Source organism: Lepidochelys kempii, chromosome 18 (assembly GCF_965140285.1).
Source record: "Lepidochelys kempii isolate rLepKem1 chromosome 18, rLepKem1.hap1, whole genome shotgun sequence".
NCBI lineage: Eukaryota > Metazoa > Chordata > Testudines > Cheloniidae > Lepidochelys > Lepidochelys kempii.
The window spans coordinates 18,048,411-18,061,557 of NC_136397.1; the positions used below are offsets into that span (position 1 = coordinate 18,048,411).

Sequence of the window (13,147 nt, forward strand, 5' to 3'; positions counted from 1 at the left end):
GACAGAAGCACTAGTAGGAAGTTTCCTAAAACTTCATAGTGTGGACGCTGCCTTCGATTGCAGAAAAAGAGGTGAATGCTGTAGTCCTGTAAAACATGGAACCCTGGTTACCACAAATAGATAACAGTGGATTTAGAAGTCTCAAAATCCTGGTCTAACACACAGAACTGGCCTCAGTTGTCTGACCCCAATCTGAACAGCTGAAGATGGTGTTGACTGGCACTAGAAGTGGCAACGTCAAGCCTAGTGTGAGCGTGGCTGCCAATTTTGGGTACCAGAAGAAAGTACATGGGAGGGAGGTTAGGAAAGGGAGAAGATAAATGATCCAAGACTCCAAAACCTTTTCCCTTTAGAAAAGGTATTTTCATAAAAGGTATTTCCACGTAGATAAGTATTCAAATATACAGAGGGATTAGAATATCAGCTTCCTGATCAGGAAAAGGACACTGACTGCACACGACTGACAGACGTGAAAGGAACAACTAAATTTAACAAAACGGTAGTACGCAACTTTGGTCAATTGTCACAAATCAATTGCCATGATGGGAATTTCTCTAAACTTTATTCCAGCTCCTTAAAGGACTGCTTCTTGGAAGAACTAGTTTCTAGAGCACGCAAGATGGGAGGCTATACTTGAATAGGAATTGATTCAACAAGCAGCTCTAGAGAGGCTATTAAGTAACAGTGACCACAATACAATTAAGGTCAACATCCTCAGAGGAGGAACTGTCCCAAAAACTAGTACTGTAACACTTAACTCTAGAAAGAGGTACAAAAAAAGAAGAGGATGAAGCTCTGATCCTAGTCAAAACTCGGCATGGAGCTGCTGAAAGCATATCAAACTCCCAGAAGGCATTTATACCTCTAAGCAAAAAAGGAAGCTGGGACAAGGTTGCACAATATGGTTAAAAGGGCCAGATTCAAGAGGTTATTTGAGCTGCACAAGTCTCCCTCAGAAAATGGCATTAACTGTAGTGAAGCCAACAAAAAGGAACAAAAATCTAAGAACTACGGAGGACTCTGAAGAGCAAATAGCTGAAAGACATGAAAACAAAATAAATTCCTTAAAAAAGACAAAAGTTGGAAGCCTGCAAGAGAATAGGTTTGTCTGCTGGGCTACCAGGGAGAAAGAGGACCAATTAAGGAGAACTGGAATATTGTAGAGAAACTATCCATAAAAGTTCTGAAGAATGAAATAGCTGGGCTGGAACAAAAATAGGAACTCCGTTAAAGCAGCTACTAACTAAACAGAAGGGTAGCAAACATGCATATTTTTAGAAAGGTGGCAGGTGTGGGTCCTGGGAAATAGACCAGTAAGCCTTACTTCAGTACCAACCTCATCCAGTATAGCAATTCCTTTGTTTTTATGTCTTCTGAGCTAAAGATGTGATCCTGGTTGTTGTTAACATCATCTGAGTTTTCCAAGCAGATTAAGACTAATCAGAGAATGGCTTGAAAATTGAATGGGGAGGGATGTTGGACTACATTGTTTCAAGATGGACCTCCAGCTCTCATTTTTGTCTAGACCACATTCCCTATGATATGCTGATAAAGAGTTGCTCTGCAACATCTCAAGCTTAGGGCAACTCCTTCTAAGATTGGACAGTCCTTCTTACCACAATAGAGAAAGGCCGCCTGGCATACAGATTACACTCTTCCAATCCCTAAACCAGTGGCTCTGGTGGGGGGGGGGGGGGGAGATGCGGCGCGGCAGGAGAAACCAAAGAACTATGCCATAAAAGGATCAGAGCAAGTACCCAAGGAACTAGATTTATCAAAGGACATTTCCCCCAGAAGTTGAACTGTTGAAACTTCCAGATAGGAAATCCGGACATTCTGCAAGAAAAAAAAGCCTGCTCGGAGCAATTGCTGGCTCCAGGACTTTAAAGCCAAAGCAATCTGCTCATCTCCTTTCTCAGAGCAGGAGAATGTCTCCTTACTTCACCACAGTGATCATTCCTACAGATGAGGGTTAGCAAGAAAAATGTTCTCTGGGAGTTATACAGACTTCTTTCTGCACATGCTCTCTGAAAGGGCTGAGTAAGAGAAGAGCTTTCAGTGATGCCTTTTCTCTTGAGGAAGAGCTAGTCAACCACACCCCACAGAGTCTATTTCCGGGTGGCTGGGTTGGGAAGCTTTAGGAAGCTGCCTCCTCAGTATTTGCCTCTGGACCAATCATGGGAGAGAGGAGCAGTGGGAGAACCCCTGAGAGCAATGACTCAGACACCTTCCCAAGCCAAACTGAAGAATTTAGGGAGACAAATAGTGACGGCTCCCAGGACAGACAGTTCTCAATGTAGGTCAGATCTGCTGCAACAACACATAGCTGTACACCTCCTAAACCTACCACCGTGCTCAAGAAAAGAGATTAAGTCCACCTCTGCTCATCTGGATCCTGTGGAGACTATGTGCATTAGAGCTGGGTAAATGTTTAGAAAAAATTTCCCCCTCCTACCACCAATAAATAAATATTGTAGATTTGGGTCAATTGGAACATTGAGTTCACCTAAATATTTCAGTCAAAACAATTGAAAAAAATCAAAACATTTCATTTGGACATTTTTTAAATAAAGGGTTTTGATTCTATACAACTTTTTGTTTTGAAGTTTGTTTCAATTTCATTTGAAAAAAATATTTTAAAAGATCTCAAAATTCAAACAAGTATTTTGTTCAACCTTAAGCAAAATATTCAACTTTTGGTTCACTGAACAATTTTCACTAAGACAACTCGAAATTATTTCCCCCCATAATTTTTTGGTTATTCACGCAGCTCTAATGTTCCATGCTGACACATGCTTCACATTTCTCGCCCCAAACTCTGGGATGATCAGAATGGTCCCTCAACTGAGGCACATAGACCTGCTCCAACACTTAGTACTTCACCCTATTCTCACTGAGCTTTATCATGTTGCATCTCACCAGTGAAGAGGAATACATCTTCTTGGGAAGGTGGAAGAAAGGGGAGTAAACCAGGGGTAAGGGTCTGCTATGGGGGAAACCACGAGGCCATATTTGCCAGCAAGTTGGTCTGTCCACATGACATAAGCAACAGCTGCCATTTGTTCAGGTTTGTTTGGTTTTTGCAGGGAGGGAGTAACTATAAACAGAAACAAAGATTAGTAAGAACCAGGGAGACTAACTGAACCAGAATTTTTACTTGGAGCAGAACCAAACCTGAACCAGAATACTGTCCTACCTACTGAACCTGAAAAAAAAAATTTCAGTTACAGGTAAAAATAAAGGTTCCGCATTTTTTAAGATCAATATTTTAAAAGACTATTGTAATTGTGTTTTCTTTATAAGATAGGCATGTGAATGCTACCAGAAAGGCCTGTTCCGGTATAATGAGAATAGAAAGCTGCCAGGCCACAAGAGTAAGATAGGAGAAAGGAAGCTTAGGAGCTACCTACATACCATGCGAGTTCCCAGAGACAGACAAACCATCCCCGAGACTCTCCACTGGAGAAAGATGAGGTAGAATACTCCCTGGTCCCAGAAGTTAACAATAACTCATCAAGCCCAAGGAAAACAGTAATGGCCCCTCAACCCTTCTCCCCCTTAGACAGGCCCTCCCACCTATACCCAACCCCTAAGGCAGCTCCTGCCTCCAGTTGCCCCAAACTCAAATGTATCCTTTAACTGTATAGGTCCAATATGAGATCGAATAACAGATGTTATTTTAGTTTGCTCAAATTGTTCATAAGAAATAATCATGTTTATTTGACAACAGAAAATACTAGGAAAACTCACGAAGTTGAAAAATAAACAGTAAAAAAACCCAAGAGTTTCAATTTTAAGTTAACTTCTATTAAGGCCTAAACTTGATTTGAACTGGTTACTGGCCCATTTATTTTTTTTGATGGCTTGAACCCAAACTGAACCCTAACATGCTTAAAGCAACTGAACCAAACCAAAATAAATACTAGTTCAACTTCCTAGTAAGAGCAAAACAAAGTTTTACAATGGTGATCCCGTTAAATGGGTCTAGATTTTAGGGAGCAGAGCTCAATTCCCCTCTCCTGGATTTTCACCATTTTCTCTTCTCCAGAGAAGAATCTGTATGTTTCAAACTTGTACATACTTGGCTTCAAGCATCCTTCTTGATTACTAAGACTAGGGAAGTTACTCTCTGCATTAAACAGAACTTCTGGCCTTCTCTATATACCTTCTCTTTCCTGTCAGTCCCAAGGTTGAAGACCCAGAGCTGGAGTGCAGCTTACAGCCAAGGAGCAGGGACGCCAAATGCACAGGCTGGTCAGCAGGGCAACAGTGCAACAGCCCAAGCTCAAGGAGTGGAGCTAGGCTGCTTAGAGACCATAACAGAAACCCCATCTTTGGAACTAAATCAACAAATGTTTTCACCTACGACCCATAGATGTGTGGGTGGGTGGAATGGGAATGAAGGCATTTCATGACATAGTAAATTTAACACTGCCACAGAATTTAGGAGTTACTGCTACAGAATTTGGTCCTATGGTGCTTTGGAACCCAGAGAGCTGTGCACAGAGACTAACCTGATGAGCCAGTTGGTGTCTGGCTTTTGGAAACTTAGTCCTTCATTTCTCGCATGTGTGGGTCTGTTTTCTGCAGTGTCACTGTCTCTTTTTAAAAGGCATTATTCAGCTAATCATTATGTACTTCGAAATAAACCTACTACCTTGTTTACACAGCTATAAAAAGTGGCAAAAGTAATCACTCCAACCACTCCAGAAGATGGCCACGACTTATGAGCAACAGAGATGAAGGAGACTTGTATATAAGCACATTTCCGGGAGTTGTGGATTGCGAATTACCCCAGCTATAGGGATGCAATAATCCCTAGGATATTACTGGAGGGGAGAGAAAGGAATGAGCCTCTAGCAAAAATGTCAACCCATTATCCCCACTGAGATGTGCCTCTCTCTCCTCTAGTAAGATCAATGGGTCTTAAACCACACTACACCTTGGAGATGGCAGTTAGTCTCCTCAATGACCTCCAGAGTGACCCCTATTCAGGATTTCCTGCTGTCAACCAACCAGGGATGAGTCAGCTACTCACCACTTCACTGGAACATCAGAGGCACTTTGCATGCAGCTCCTCATGCTGCCATATCAACTTTGGGGATGTGTCATGGTTATAATCAGCAGTGACCAGCCACAGGCATCGCTGCCCAGTGAAAGCCCCTACAGTAGACAAAGTAGCTACTTGCCCTGGCAGAACTTGTCCCTGCTGGAAACCATGGTTAGCACCACAGGTGCCAACAGCAGCTGTGCTGATCTAGGGGTTGCACCAATACAGCGACAGTGATGGCTAAAAACAGGGCAAATGCAAGGCCTTAGTCAGCTCCATATTTCTGATGGCAAAAAGGGCACTATTCTGCAACATGGAGCATTTTGCCGGTGTTTTGCCAAGACATCAACTTTAATCAAAAGCTATTTTCAAAAACATTTGGTTTCAGCCAGCTTCCCTGCAAATGTAATACCCTTTTAAAGATTTGGGAGAAGAGCTTCACAATACGGATGTTAATCTTTTCTAATTGGCAACCTTTTATTTTTTGTATTTAACGTAGCTGAAATTAGTTTGATAATAAATTTACATTCCATCTTTTATCTAGATGGATCCCAAAGCAATTTACAAATTAATACGTAACAATTTCACCCACCAGCTCTGAGGTAGAAGGCAACTGTTTAACTCCACCTAGCAACAGTAGTTTAGGAAAGGAAGAGGTTCTACATCAGCAGTTCTCAAACTGGGGGTCGCAACTCCTCAGGGGGTCGCAAGTACATGCACAAAACAGAGACCGACTGCTAGAATATATGGAATTTAAATCTAGTGTTTTAGAAAATTACACAAACCTTTCTGTCGCAATGTAGTGTATTTACTTCAAAAAGTATTGTAAACGTATAATGCATCTATCATTGTTCCTAAATAAAATATATATTTGTATTATCACCACCTTAAGAAAACTGGACTCTGGGGATTGTAGCATCGTACATGCATGTTCGTTGTCTTGAGACTAAAAAAGGTGAGACCGAGACAACATTAGAGGTCTTGATTGTTCAGCAGCTGAAGAGCTATAGCCATCTCAAAGTTTGCCTTAGCACTGCCCTGCCCCCCGAAGCCACCCCTCTGAGCGGAAAGGTCAAATGTTATGCAGAAGTGAGGTGGCATGATATGGCATTGTCACCCTTACTTTTCCAGTTCTGCATTGCTGCTAGTGCCTTCAGAGCTGGATGTCTGGTCAGCAGCCACCGCTCTCCAGCCGCCCAGCTCTGGGACAGCACGTGCCAACAGCAGCAGCGCCGAAGTAAAAGTAATGGGGTGCTAAGTCTGCTGTGGAAAGTTTTTTGTTTTGCTTCCTCCCAGTATTAAACAGTAAATATTAAAAAAAAAAAATCTGCTTATAATTAGAAAAAAATATGTTTTAGTCAATTTAAAAGTGGTGAGAAAAGGTAAATTCATTTTAAACAAGGTTACAAATGTAGCATTTAAAAGTGTTAAATATAAAAAATTGTTTTTAATTTATAAGGGGGGGAGGGTGTTGCTGTCTGAAAGGGGTTGCCAATATAAAGTTTGAGAACCTATATCCATGAGAAACTTCAAGGAGAATTTAAGTAGGCAGAATATAATTTAAAAAGTTGGATTTTGGCCAGGCTACAGACATTAACATTTCTCATGGGGGAGGGAACGGGGGGGGGGGGGGATGAGGAAAAGAAAGAGCCATAAGTGACTATAAGTTGTCAGGAGGACCTTGATTCTACTTTTCATCTAAAAGATAAATTTGAAAAATGTCCTACTGGGGATGCTAACACCATATGAGGCATTGGTTTTAATTAAAATGATTTTTTGTGGTTTAGATCCCAAAGCTTAATGAAATAGTAGATTTAAATTACAAATAAAACAGGTAATTTTAACATGTATTTGCAGTTTTTATATTTGCACATGAATTTCTGCTAAGAATTTGGGACCTTTTTAAATTAAACATTTCCATTCCCTTTTTAATATGGACTCAGAGGAAAGAATGCCACCTATCGATCACCAATATTTGCCGCATCACTTGGGTTTTCTTTGGAAGGCTCCCAATTACGAGCTTGGTCCTATTAAAGCAAATGAGAAAACTCCCACTAAATTCCATCAGGAGCAGATCTCAAGGCCTGCAGAAGCATGACCCTACCTGAGGGATTTGACAAAAGGCAGTATGGCTGAAATTGACATGCTCAATAACTAAAGATCTATTTCTAGTTAACTGCTGGTATCTGCAGGAGCAGATTCAAAATTGAGTCCACAAGTGGGTTTCCCTTCCCCACACAGATGGTTTCTTAGTAGTAAAAGGGTGAATATAAAAATTTGGAGCTATATTTTAGTAACAGACTGGGCTACAGAACAAGTGTATTTGGCACACAGGTATTGGTACCAATATTTCTGTCTCCTGTCATGGACTCTTTGATGGGTAAAGTATTTTTCAGATTAAACATATGGACATAAAATTACTATTTTCTGTATGTCATCTTGTTTCATATTTATTCTACTTATCTGACTCCGTATGCTAACCTTTAACAGAGTCTAGGGCATAATTTTCAAAAGCATCTAAAATCCTATTTTCAAAGGTGACGGGCACTTCTGAAGCTAAGATGATGTCTATACGTACAGCGCTGCTGCGGTCTGGTGAAGACGCTCTATGCCAACACAAGAGCTCTCCTGTTGGCATAATAAAATGACCTCGACAAGTGGCAGAAGTTATGTCGGTGAGAGAAGCTCTCCCGTGGACATAGCGCTATGCACAGGAGCTCTTATGTCGGTGCAACTTGTATCACGCGGGGGAGAGTTTTTTCACACCCCCGAGTGACAAAGTATGTTCACGTATGATAGGTCTACAGGCTTATGAAAACAGGACTTTGGCAACTAAGGGACTTCAATACTATTGAAAATGTTGCTACTCGTCTCCCAGTAATTCTGAGGGAATTTAAACAGCTGAATCTCTCCTACATAGCAACAGCCGCCCTGATTACTTAGTCTTGACAACTATGTTTATTTCATTTTAAGTGTTTGACTTCATTTTAATTTTAAAACACTAATCTCTTAGTACTACATGTATATCCCTGCAGAACCTAACTTCGTTACTTCTGCATCCCCAACTCCTTCTGAACTAAAAGCATTCCTTTTTAACAAGCTACTCTTTTGAAAGTATTTCTCATTCTTCTACCTATAACACAGAGAAGTACCTACATTTGTAAATATGTCCTCATTTAGTGTGGAAGATTACTTATGGAAAGGTTTATAACCTACAGCTATAACACTTGAGAATTTGCACTAATATATATTTAAGTGCAATCCAGATGCTTTTTATTTTTGTATAAGTGTGGATTCTCTTGTTGTTCTTCCCTCCTCCCCACCACTGATAGAGAAAAGAGTTTTCACACACCTTGCCATTCTAAGCCGCTTTTTACCTCAGCTGACTGATGTCCACACCATCGTAGAACTTCAGGCCTGGTTGGGACGGCTGCTTTCCGAAGCAGTTATCAATTCGTTGACTGGCTAGCAGATGATGGGCTGGAGTAGTTTAGCCAAAACTACTTACTGAATATCAAGTGTCCACAGTGCACGTATCTCCCCACTGGCCTACAGAACTCAAGCACGAAGTCACTCCTAAACACAGGAGCACACTGTGCTGCATTGGACCTATATTCCCATACTGAGGTAATGAGATACACAAACTGGCCCTTGTCACTAAGAACGGCTGTTTCAGACAATGTGGAAAGGCTGAAGGTGGCAGTCCTCCCCACTTAACTGAAGATAGCAGGATTTGGGGAGCATAAGGACAAGCCAAGGAATTTGGACCCCCTCCTTCTCCCACATCCCCTTTGAGACACCAAAGGAAAAGTAGTTCCCTCCCACCCTACGACAAAGCACCTCTTTCCCCCCCACAAAGAGTAATCAGCTGCCCTGAGTCCAACAATGCCATGGTCCCAAAGATAGCTGCTCCTTGGCTCACAGGCAGGAACAAGAGGGGTCTCTGGTTTTCACGAATTTAGGAAAGAACTTACCCACTCACCCAGAGTCTGGAAGTTGAGCTGCCTTTTGTACTGAAAAAGTATATCTGTTTCAAAGAACTTGAATTTGCAACATTTGAGGGCATAAAATATACAGACATAACTCCTTCCCCACCCCAAACTGGGCTTTTGCTTAAACGGGAAAATCAAAATAGAAAGGAGTGCTCAATGTCACTCTGCATAAGTATCTGTGGCTCAGAGCATAGCCACTCCGCCTCTAATGTGGAGCAGAGCTCAAAAGGCAACTCCAGAGAAGATACTGGATAGAGGACCAGATGTGTTTTAATTTTGTTGTATCTTAAAACAGTGCTACGTTCCCAATACAACAGAATAGGCAAAGTGGTAGTCACTGCAAATTCTTAAGTGCTTGAGAATGAAGACTGCACAATTCAAACAGTCCTCTATTTGAAGGGGGAAAAAAGTGTTTGCATTGAGATGTGCACCATCTCAATTAGAGGATGGATTGGCTGGGAAATATCCCTTTTCTTCACCAAAGATGTGATCATACAAAATTAAGTTATGTACCGATTCAATGGATGCCCTACATTTCAAATTTAAAAGATACTGCTACTCAGCCTTTTCATCAGAAATTGGGTTCCCTAATGTCCTTGCATAATATGGATATCCGTTTTGGGGAAAACCATGTGGAAGGAAATTTCCAACATAGTATCAAATTTAATTGTACTGTACAGCTTTATGGAGCTGCTCGTCTTAGCTGAGTACATTCAGAAAACTCAACACGAAAGAAACCACCACTACTGGGGTCTTATGGAGCTCAAATTTAATGTTTTCTAGTCAGCAAATACACAACTAAAAACCTGCTGACTCAAATCAAGCCACAGTGAAACCTGCACTAAGGACCTCCTCCATGTCTTAACACAATTTTAAAAGCCTACTCAAGTCTTGCAGTACACAATTTTGTTGAACCAATAGTTGAAAGCCCATCTCTTCTACTGGGCTACTGAACTTGTTGATTCCTTGGGTGGCCACTTAAAATAGGTTTCACTGTATTCCCCATTTTCTAATCTTCATCTAGTGCCTGTTTGCCTGTTCTCAGCCTTTTAAAAAAAAAAAAAACTGAAAAATTTCAGCCATACAAAAATAAACTGTTTAGTTATATAATAGTGAAGCTTCAAAAGATATTAAAAATAAATATTTAAAAGATAACATTTTAGCTGCCATTTCCAGATAGCTATAGAAGATAGATATCAAATCTAACATTAGCAAGATTTTACTAATTTGATCCAAAATTACTTTTATGCAGCTCCCTAGAAGTTAAAAATCTAGGTCACGCAACAGTAAAGGATTGGACAGACTGCCATATTATACCTTGTTATCCAGACTCGCTTCAGAGGCATCACATTTTGTAACAAGGGCCTTGTAATTTACCACTAGAAATTAATAAGCAAAACCTACATAAATTTAGTTTTCCCTTTCACACCAAATTATATTTTTAATATTAAAAATCAGATCCTGCGTAAAGAGAACAAGACCCCAAACAAGTGCCCTGATCTTGCAAACTAAAGATGTGTTTGGGGTTTTTTTGTTTTAAATATAAAGTATAGATGTCCTAAAATACTGTGTGCTCATGGCTGATGTGAAGAAAGGTAGTGTGCCTGACCCTTGTCACCTCTGGTCTTTGGGAGTAAACCTCACATTTAATTGGGCTTTCTGTGCCCATTCTTGGAAATATACTTAAGGAATATGTTTTTGATGTACAGCCAAAACCAGAAATTAACAATTAGCTTCTTGATGAGAAGAGAAAATATTTGATGGATTATGTTCTCTCCCCTTAGGCCACTAGTCTACTCTAAACTTTACCTGTTTGCTTGACTGAGCTACATATGATTTTCATTCTTTTGGTGGCAGCTCTTGGCATGCCCATTGCCAGGAATGGGCTCTGCACTGGGAAAACATAGCCCACAGTGCAGTGCAGTTCATGGATGAAGGTGTAAAATATTCATAGTTCTGTTCAAGAACTAAGTATGTTAATTTACTATACAAGAGGATTTTGAATGCATGCATTATAACTCAATAGCAAGTTACAAGGGGAGTGTTAGAGATCCTAACAGAATGTGAAACACCTGCCTAGAACCTTAAAACAAAGCTCTTGCCAGTCAAGCAGCTGTGTATTCCTTATGCAAAATAATGAATTACACCTTTCAAAGATGAACCATATAGGGTTTTTTAAAAAGGTCATTCCACGGGGATACAGTTCTTTGTCTTTCCTAAGCAGATCATTGTACATCTGATCATATGTTGTTTTGAAATCATAAACATTCGGCTTGTCTGGTGCTGGTCCTGGCAGTTTCACATGAGTCCCTGTTCCAAAGGATCGAACACTGAATCCTCGTTTGCTGAAAGACACAAAAAGGGATTTATAATTAGATTGGAAAGATTTAAAACCTACATGTCTAGGTGCTGAACAGCAATGCACTGGACTTGGAAAAAAAATAAGATTCTTAGAGACCTGTCAACTCTGAATCCAACCTTCTAAACACATTTAAGATAAAAAATTATACATTTGCAATTTAATGTAAGTCTTGGTGCACAATATGTATCCTACACTTCATTTAAATAACTTTAGTAATGTTGCAAAAAAGTGGCAGCCAGAAAGTGTGAAGTTGCGGGCAGTCTTTGTCTGATATCACAACAAAACAAATTGGATTGTATTCTTTTTCAAACTCACAAACTTTTTTACATTGTGTTCTAAAGAAGCTGAAATTATGTGGGTTTTGTTTAACTCTGTTTCTCTAATATCCTCATGCCAAGAGTTGTCTGTTCAACCACAGAGTGGAAAGTGTGCAGGAAGAACTCAAAACTGTTACATAATCAAAGGTTGTACTTCCTGCTGTCTCCCAAATTTTGCATCTGTACGGGTGCAACCCTAATATGCAGCATAAGCACAATGAGAGACTGAAAACAGAAGGGGGAAGCTTTATTGATGAGCACAGAAACTATGAAAAAAAGAGACATGGTTAATAAGACAAACCTTTATTTTCAAAACATTCCACACTCATCCATAAACCAAAAAAAGCAGCCCCCGAAGTTAGAACAAGCTCCCCACCTGTATCTCCCAAGGAAGATAAAATTAAAGCTTTGAGATTGAAAAAGTTCATCTTGATCTTCCTGATATTAGTGGTTGAAAAAGAGTTAGCAAAGGGACTCAAAACTGCTGTACTGGTACAAATCATGACTACACTAGGCACCTGCACTTAGACATCTGTGTCGACGCAAAAACCAAGCAAGTGCAGATAAGGCCTTAGCCACAAGACTATCACCAATACAGCTGATAATGTGTAGTTCTAATACACCAAAATGTCAAAACACTTCATTTTTTGCCAATCCAAAATCAGTTTCTATGGAAGAGGCAATATTCAATAGTAACAGTTCTCCTATTGACTCCAGCTGTGCACCTGAAACACTGATGCAATCTAAGCCACTACAAAGGATTTTTTGATAGTACATCTATTATGGGAAGGCTGGAACGTAAGAAAGTGAAATTTGTCCTCATGTCCCACCCTTTAATAATGAGTAGGAGAGAAATGGAGAGAAATAACTCTGCTACAGAGTCCCAGTATCTTATAACAGAGGCCTTCAAGTAGAATCTGTAAAGCTGTTAGGGCCTTTCACAGAACCTATTTTATGACTATAAAAATATATCTGCACCTATATAGCATCTATTCTCAGACTACCCATGACTAATGCATGAGATTCAGTGTGCTACTTCTGACAGTTAAGCATGCGTCTCCCCTTCAGTTTCAATTATTAATTTTGGCACTGAAGCCAGATCTCCATTTCAAACTCCAGCAGGAAGATAAAGCAGATAGCAGCTCCTGAGTCTGGCACCAGTCCTTGGTTTGATGCTCTCATATTCCACCATGGCGAGTCACTTGCAGCACACTGTATGACCGATACATACTTGATAACCTATCAGGACCACTACTAAACACAGATGAGAGATACTGCTTTGGAATCGGTCCCAAAAGGAACAGATTCCTCTCATTTAAAATTCTGAAAAGAAATGTATACCAGCCTAAAATTTTACTAAAAATTATTAGTGCACCTGTAGGTCTAATTTTCACAATATTGCATCTTTGAAAACGTATTATACCAG

General features: G+C 40.2%; 1 protein-coding gene across 1 annotated transcript in view; it reads right to left on the reverse strand.

The window, feature by feature from the left end:
- Positions 1–13,147, reverse strand: part of SSU72 (SSU72 homolog, RNA polymerase II CTD phosphatase) — a 62,230-nt gene that overhangs the window by 34,718 nt on the left and 14,365 nt on the right. Inside the window, exon 2 of the mRNA XM_073316867.1 lies at positions 11,244–11,387. Within this exon, the coding sequence (XP_073172968.1) occupies positions 11,244–11,387 (144 nt within the window). The remainder of the gene's footprint in view (positions 1–11,243; positions 11,388–13,147) is intronic.